This window comes from Kogia breviceps, chromosome X, assembly GCF_026419965.1.
Source record: "Kogia breviceps isolate mKogBre1 chromosome X, mKogBre1 haplotype 1, whole genome shotgun sequence".
Lineage (NCBI taxonomy): Eukaryota > Metazoa > Chordata > Mammalia > Artiodactyla > Physeteridae > Kogia > Kogia breviceps.
The window spans coordinates 118,183,910-118,192,720 of record NC_081330.1 but is presented as its reverse complement, the minus strand read 5'-3'; the positions used below and the strand labels follow the sequence as shown (position 1 = coordinate 118,192,720).

Genomic DNA, 8,811 nt, shown 5'->3' with positions numbered 1-8,811 from the left:
CCACAGCTCCGTCTTAACTTGGCCCAAAGCGTAATATTTGCATGACACTTGTTATTACTTTATAAATATCTGTGTTTCCCACCTCACTGTAAACCTTATTTGGCAGAGATCAGATCTCTTGCTTGCTATTACCAGCATTTAGCAGAATGTCTGGCACATAGTAAGTGCTCAACACACAGGAAGGGAGGGGAGAAGACAAACTCAGTGTTAGGGGCTGCATTGTATCCTCCCAAAATTCGTATGTTGAATTCATAACTCCCGATACCTCAGGATGTGACTTTGGAGATAGGGTCTTTAAAGAGGTAATTAAATTGAAATGAGATCATTAAGGTGGGCCCTGATCCAATATGACTGGCGTCTTTATAAGGAAGCAGAGATTAGCACACAGCGCAGAGGGGAGCATCGCATGAGTAAGAAGGCGGCCATCCTAGGAGCCCAGGAGAGAGACCTCAAAAGAAACTAACACTGCGGACACCTTGATCTCAGACTGGTAGCCTTCAGAACTGTGAGAAAATAAATGTTTGTTGTTTAAGCCACCCAGTCTGTGGTACTTTGTTTATGGTAACTTCAGCAAACTAATACAGCTGACTATGCAGGATGAATAGCTTTATTTTTAAGTAAGCTTATTTTACATAAATCACCTTTCTGAAAACACTAGCATTTCAACATTTTCTCTTGAAGGAAGTGGACATACCTAAGTGACAGAGAAATAAAGTACAATTGTCAAACAAAGTGATTCTCTACCAGGGACATTTGACAGCGTCTGGAGACACTTCTGGTTGTCACATCTGGGGAAGGAAGGCCCTGTTGCTGGCATCTCGTGGGCAGAGGCCAGGGGTGCTGCTAAACATCCTACAGTGCACAGTACAGGCCCCTCACTCCTAAACAAAGCATTATCCAGCCCAAAACATTAAGAGTTGAGGATGACAAACCAATGACAGATGCACTTCTTAGAGGAAATGGAAAGATCTGGGTTTCTCTTTCCATTTGCAGTATTTTGCAGTTTACACGATTGAGGATGAAAGGATATCTATAAAATTTATTTAAATTTTACTTCCAGGCCAAATAATTGTGAACTTGGGCTTTGGAGTTAGAGAGACCCGGTTCAAATTCAGCTCTGCAGCGACTTATTACTAGATGATCTTGGACAAGTTACTTAACCTATTTATAAGGCTCAGTTTTTTTCATGTTTAAATTGGGTGTAGAACTAGAACTTACCATTTTGGGTTGCCGTGGGAATTCAATTGATATAATGCATTCAAGTGTTCAGTAATTGTGCCTAGCACGTGGCAAGTAATCAGATTCCAAATAGGTGACGTTTAAATATTTAAAAATCAAAAGTCTCTGTCAATTACCCAATATAAAAGGAGAAAAAAAAATCAGGCTTCATTTCTCTGTTACAGGACGGCCCCCAAACATGACTGATCATCAGAATCATTTTAAAGGAGGTGAGTCATGGGGACATCTGGGGGAAATGTGTTCTAGGCAGGGAGGGAACAGCAAAGACAAAGACCCTGAGTGGGAGCATGCTTGGCATATTCAAGAAACAGCAAGAAGGCCCATGTGGCTAGAAGGCAGTGAGCTAGGGGAGCTTGGGGAGATGAGATCAGAGAGGTAGGGAGACCAGATCACATGTTATAATCCTTAGTAGGTTTTGAACAGACCATTTTTGCTTCTGTGTTAAGAATAGACTGTAGAGGGGCAAGGGAGGAAACAGACACCATGCAGGAGGCTACCTGAAATAGTCCAAGCAAAAGACAATGGTGGCTCCGACTAGGGTACAAAGTTTCTTTATGGGATGATGAGAAAGTTCTAACAGATTATGCCAATAGTCACCCAACTCTGTAAATATACTAAAAAAACTTTAAATGGGTAAACTTTATGGTGTGTAAATTATATCTCAATAAAGCTGTTTAAAAAAAAAGAAATGGGAAAATGGGTCTGTCCAAAGAAAAAACAAAATAATTGACAAACAATACTGAGAGCTTCGCTGAGATCGGATACCATAAATCTGCAGTGGTATCCTTTTGCATAATTGTATGGTTTCTTCCAACATAGTTACTGCTCAGTGGATGCAGTCAGTATAAAGGCAAGGATGTAAGGAAATTCAGGGTGTTTCTGAGATAGAAGTTCAGGTGATCAACCAAGAAGAGAGGCCTCAGAAGAACACAACCCGGCCAGCACCTTGATCTTGGACTTTAGACTCCAGAACAGTGAGAAAATAAGTTTCTGTTCTTTAAGCCACCCAGTCTCTGGTATTTTGCTGTGGCAGTCCTAACAGACTAATGCACCATCATAATATAAAACTACTAAAAATGTCAACTGTGAAGAAAAGGGCTAACTGCAGGCCTACAACCCATTCCCTCTCTACCAGGAATCAAGACCTCAATCAAATTTTCATTTTATTTCGTTTTATTTATTTTGGCTGTGCCACGCAGCTTGCGGGGATCTTAGTTCCCTGACCAGGGATGAAAAATGGGTCCCCTGCAGTGGAAGCTTGGAGTCCTAACCACTGGACCTCCAGGGAATTCCCCAAATTTCCATTTTAAAAGTGCTAATAATATTTACTAGCGGAAAGAAAACGAAAAGTTCTTACCTCTCAAAAGCTTGTAGCAAGACGCACTTGGTCTGTAGAGATGGCTTATTGTAAAACCTGGAATTTATGAATTTATGAGGCATGGTTGGCTGGAGAATGGGGCTCATCATTTAAATTGTGTAATTAATGAGGCATAAAGAGGACGTTGCAAAACCAAATGATTCCCTTTGTTTATACAATGTCTCTGAAAACACTGCCCAGAAGGAAACTGTCCTTTAATTCTGAATTCAAAATGCACCGTAATGAGGGAGAAAAAGGGCATTGTGGAGCTAAGCCTGGTAACGTTGGACTTCTCCAAGAAAAGACTGTTTCACCTGTGCCTAGTGATCGCCCTGTATCCTTTAAATCATTAATCAGATTTGGTATTGGCTAAGATTGGCTATGACTGATAAGAGTCTGATTTAACAAACTCTTTGGGAGTTTGTCAAGACTCCCAAAGACTTTGCATAGAAAAATTATTTTGCACTTCTTATTAACTCAGAAACATTCCTGTTTTAAGTTCTATCAGTCCAATTTGATAAATGTATACTTTAGAATAATTTGATAATATGAAGGATTAACAGTCATATAATTGAAATAATCTCATAAAGGGACATACATGAATTTATTTGAAACTTTATTATATAAATTTTCATTTCTTTTAAAGATTACAAAACCTGTTCTGTGACAGGAATACAAGCAATATTGTTCCAGGATTATTCATGGATACATCTGAAAGAGCTTTGATTACACATTAATAGTATGATTTGAAAACTTCCCAGATTAGACTCTTAAGTAAAACAATTTAAAGTATTCAGTGATATTTAATCCTTTACAAGCATTTCATAATTATGGCAGCAGGGCCAAGCATCTGATGCGATTTAACCACCAATAAAAGGTACAATACATATGAACTCATGATATGGTGCCTTGGGCTTCTGGCATGCCTTACTAGAGAGAAACTAGTATAAAGTAAAATCATATATAATAGTAGAAAAATATTTGTGATTTTTTTCTTTTTTAAAAACCGTTTAAGTAGATACCCATCCCCTTCCCACCCATGGCCAAAAATGCAAAATAATTACATCCCTTAGGTGTATACCTTCCCTTTTGCTTAGGGTAAGAGTTAAGATAAACATAATACAAGTATATAATTTTAAGAGTTAAAAACTCATCACCCATAATCATTAAGGATGTTAAGGAATGGCAATACCTTGAAGCTTCTTTTAAAAATTAAAAAACAAAGCCTTAGATGGTAAACTACACTTAGAGAAATGCAAACCAAAACCTTTATCCTTATGCCCTTGCTTTGTATTTAAGTTCTATTTTAAGTACTTGTTTGAAAAACTCAGTATACAGTTCACTCAGTACTATAGTGATAATAGGAGTAAAGATTTTCACTTCCATTAGATATTGAACTAATCTACTTAGAGAGGACTATTATAGCGACTCTCTTCTCACATAAGTTTACATACATTGTACTCAAATGGTATGTGCTCTAAAGAGGTTTTCTTGAGGTTTGCACCTCTGAACTTAGTCTCTAAATTTTCCTTTCCACTAACCTCTATTCAATGTCATATACTTTGCTAGTTGCTCTGGGAGAAGTCATGGACATTTAAACAGCTTATCATGCACTTCAAGGTTATATGGCAAAATAATGAGGAAAGTGCCTTAAGAGGTAGGAAGTAGGCTCTCATCCCAACCCTTGGTATGCCCTGGTATGAACAGTTAAAAGACTGGAATCAAAGTGGTAAATGTGAGACCGATAGTAATACAAGGCTTAAGAAAATTAAGTCGACTTAGTTACTAGAATTCTTTGAAAACATTCAGTCACATTGGAACCAGTTACAAGTCACTCGATCACACAGAATACAGCAGTGTCAAAAATACATAAAGCGCACTGTAGATACAAATTCTTCTTGGCCATCCATATTTAGTTATTATCATTCTGTAGGTTCTTCACTAGAAAAAGTGGTTAAGCGTGGCTCTGCAGAATACCACACTCCCAAGAAAGCGCATTTCATTCCTTCATTAACTGGTCTCCACCAATGGTCACTTGGGGAGACCAGCAAAATGTAAGCAATCTGGAGGTGAAAAGCGGACTATTTTCATTAATTGAAATAAAAATGCTGAGTTAAGTCAACTTATCTGTGAATTAAATAAGGCTCAAAGTATACACCAGTTTGTTAGTCACATGGAGTTGGACCTTTCGGAGGGACAGAACTCTAGGACTGGATTGAAACCTCCTGGTTTAAGCACCAAGGTCAGCCATGGAACCCATCATATTTGTTAGTCACAGAAAGCAGACCTTTTCTGACCATTTACATTCCTGAGATATCTGTCCTAATGCCTTCATAAATCTCAAATGCTGGATACCACCATAAGAGAGAATTCTCAATAGTAAAGCAGCCTGAAAAATTTTAGCTCATTTATAAAGGCCAGGAAGTGGAGAAAATCAAAGCCATGTTGAAATGTGTATTGCTGACTTTCATGGTGATGCACATGTATACCAAGCCCCCAAATCTCGGAACGCTTTTCTGCTCTCACCTGAGGCTGGACATACCCCAGCCTCTTTCTTACCCAACCCATGCTGCCCATTCATGAAACCTTTCCTGGGCTGAGGGTACAGGGCACAGCTAACAGGCTAGCCCCACCTCCCATGATGTCCCCTGGTTCCAACAGCAACCACTTCTTAAAAATAGATGGGAAATGGTTGGCCCAAACCTGCTCTTTGCAGCCCACTGTGTGTGAAATGCAGAATCTCTACTGCATACACACCACACACTCTCCAGATACTCACTAAGTGACTTTTCCCACACATCAGTCTCCAGCCTCACCGCATCTTGATTCTGTGCCCTGTCAAAATTATTATATTTTTGGACTTTGGGGGCTGTTTGTGAATAAATGAATCCATATCAAATCTGTTAAAGTGAAGGGTCTATTGTACTTAGAAAGAAAACATATCTATAAATTAGGAGGTGAAATGACTTACTTATATGACAGGTTAAAAGGACAAAAAACTTACCTTAATTTAGCATCATCACTTGAAAGGGAAGATGGAAAACACATGGTAGTATAATCCATATTTTCCAGTATGTGCTTGGTAATGTTAAGTCTACCATTCTGGGTATTATTTTGGATTATAAGCTAAGCGGAGGTTTGTAAAAGTGGCCTGATAGTTTAGTTCCTTCTTTCATATTGAACTATCTTTCAGATTGAAATAAAACCTCCTGGGAGAAGCCCTGGTAACCAGCAGCACTAACTGGGAAATGGCCTCACTACCACAACTATAGGGGCCAGGAGGAACTGGACTTGGAGAAATTAATGGAAAGGTTATCCCAGCACAAGCATTACATTTAGAGCACATTGTTGGCCAAGTTTGTCTGCTCTGTCAAAGGCAATAAGAACACCAGAATCACAGATGAAATAAATTATACTCATGAACTGCTTTTCAGGCAGAAAGCCTTCAGTTTTGTGAACATATAACTTGCTTTTCTCCAATAAAACTGGCAGCTGTACTAGGCAAAGGAGGCATTCATGTACCAGTAGAGGACTGCCCCAAGAAATATGTCGTTTTTGAACAGCTCAGTTTGTGGTCGAGTGTTAATACGAGGGGAAGGCAGCACGGTGTTATGAGGGAAAAAAACTGAAAGGGAAGTTAAAGATTCTAGTCTTTGCTTTGGGTCTCAGGTTCTTTACCTGCAATATGAGAAAGTTGGACTAGATAATTTAAAAGCATTTACACATTTACTTCTGGTTCTAAAAGACGATGATGGGCAACACACCTAAGCACTTATGGAATCGTGTTAGTGTCCAAAATCTGAAAATGTTATCTTTTTTCTGCCTAGAGTTACATTAACATTGTAAAAGTGACAAGAATTTGGGATGACCATGGTTTGGGAACACTTAATAGAGGAGAAAGAAAAACAAAGCTTTCTTTCCAGGCATTGGAAAGCAGCTGTTAATAGTTAGCATCCATATGCTCAAGAATATTTAAAAACTTTCTCCACCTAGATCTTCTGAAATCCCTCCTCCTATACATTTTTTATTTAGAAGATAAACTTATATTTGCTTTCTATGCAATAATCATTTTGTGTCACTTGGGCAAAAGGCATGATAGATTTTCTCTTTCCCTTTAATTGCACAGAGGAGAAATTAAGGAATAACAAGTGGCTTCCAAGATATTTAGATAAACCATTCTTTCTTGGCTTTGTACTCTCGGTGGGGGGCGGGGGGGGAAGATTTAAAGCTTCTGGCAGGAAAAAAGATTTCTGATGTAAATGGCTTAGTACATGACTAGGAAAGATCTGTTCAGGCACATTCTTGATGAGATAAGTTAAATCACCTTTTCCTTGCTCATATGTTTTTCATATTACATACTGATGTATGCTAGGTAGCTTGGCAAAGATACAGGTAATAATGGATGCAGAAGTTTCTTTAATGATATTGTGGAAACTAACAAATTAGATGTAGATAATGAATACTCTAATATAAGCAGATCCAGTGACCATTATGAAAACGGATCATTTCTGAAGTTAAAGAAAGCATTATATGAAACTAACAAAACACTGTAAATCAACTATACTCCAATAAAAATTTTTAAAAAAAGAAAAGAAAGCATTATATGGCTATAAATCATCAGGAGGAATTCAGAAAACACTCAATGGTGAACATTCACTTAGCCTACCTCAGCTATGACTGTTTGATCAAGAATGTTTTATTCCCTAGAATAAGAAAGTTTAAGTCCAATTTCATAGAGAGGCCTGTGGCCTTTATTACATTCAAATTAGTGTTTAATATAGAGCATCTTAATGGGATAGAATTCATTATGATGTACTTTTTTTCCCCCAAAAAAGCATACTTTTCCTGCAGGTATACAAGAACAGGTATCCTGTTATTCATACGCTAAATTCTGCAATTTGATCTATTTAAACATGAAATATTCAATGGGACTTCAATGACCTGTTGCTAAATTTTCCTTCGCCAGTCTCTTCACCATGCCTCTTAAAGGCCTTTGATGTATATCGGGAAAAATCCCAAATTTATGTCAACTACTAAGAAAGGATACGATTTAAGATTAAAAGTGCAAGGACTACTTCCTTAATTAAGGAAAAAAGACGCTAAGGAGTTGCAAAGTATATGGACTAACTTCACAGGTGTACTCTTGATGTCATACCACACACATGTAACTTTCTTTACGGTAACAGCTCTCTAGGTTCGCCTGACAGAGCACCTGACTTTAAGAAACAAACGAACGAACCAGTGAAACAGACATGGGGAAAGATATGTACATTTTGGAAGTATTACATTCAACAGCTGTTCTACAATCTGGCCATTTTTAGGGCTGTCCAACAATACTGTTAATCCAGGTGAACTATTTAACCAGATTTAATAGTCAATTGATTAAGAATAGATTCCAAGTTAAACAAGGCATGTATACATTAAAGAAAGCAGTACAGAAATGTACTGTATATGAACTGTTTACAAAAACATACAAAATGTTGGATGGCACAAGGGATACAGTGCTAATATAAACGGATTGTTTAAGCTAAGTGCTTAACATAAACTGTCCATCCCTATAACTAACAAAGAATATTTAAGGGACATGAAATATTTCCTATAAAAATAATGCTATGTGGTGTAGAGTACTTATTCAGTGTATTTTTAGGTGGTAATTCATATGTTCGTCATTCTTCTTGTTGATTCAGTGAATATATCTTCATCATGTCTCCATTTTCAATTCATCCGAGGCTCCAGGGAACCCTAACCTGCTAACAGCCATTTAAAGCGAGAAGAGACGAAAGCGGGAGCAGCAGCGGGAGCAGCAGCATTACGGTACCAGCTGGGACGGTGTGTGCCTGCGGGTGTCTCTCAGATGCGCGCTACCTGTGTCGCCAGGACTTGTGCTATCAGCTTACACCATGGTACCAAATATCTCACTGAGGTCACTTCACAGGGCTGTAGAGGTGATTTTTTTAATACCTCTCCGCTGAGCAAGAGTAGAGCGGCCTACTGGTTCCAAAACTGGTGACTGATTACGGTTTAAAGCAGAGTATGTAGCTGCCATGGCACCCTGAAAACAGGAAAGAAAGGTCACAAATAATGACAATGGGTAGTCACCTGTGCACAGAATATGAAATGATGTTTTCCCAGATATTTTCTTCATATGCAAATTTATAGAGATTTTTATTAGGCTCATAATGAAAATAACCACACAGGTCAAATCCTCTGATTTA

The 8,811-nt window shown here is 38.2% G+C and overlaps 1 protein-coding gene across 6 annotated transcripts in view; it reads right to left on the bottom strand.

The window, feature by feature from the left end:
- Nucleotides 1–3,195: 3,195 nt before the first annotated feature.
- RPS6KA3 (ribosomal protein S6 kinase A3) overlaps nucleotides 3,196–8,811 on the bottom strand; it is a 109,275-nt gene continuing 103,659 nt past the window's right edge. For all 6 annotated transcript variants that reach the window (XM_059050817.2, XM_059050818.2, XM_059050819.2 and 3 more), the window contains one exon: nucleotides 3,196–8,648. In XM_059050817.2, coding sequence (XP_058906800.1) covers nucleotides 8,526–8,648 — 123 coding nt within the window. In that variant the 3' untranslated portion in view covers nucleotides 3,196–8,525. The remainder of the gene's footprint in view (nucleotides 8,649–8,811) is intronic.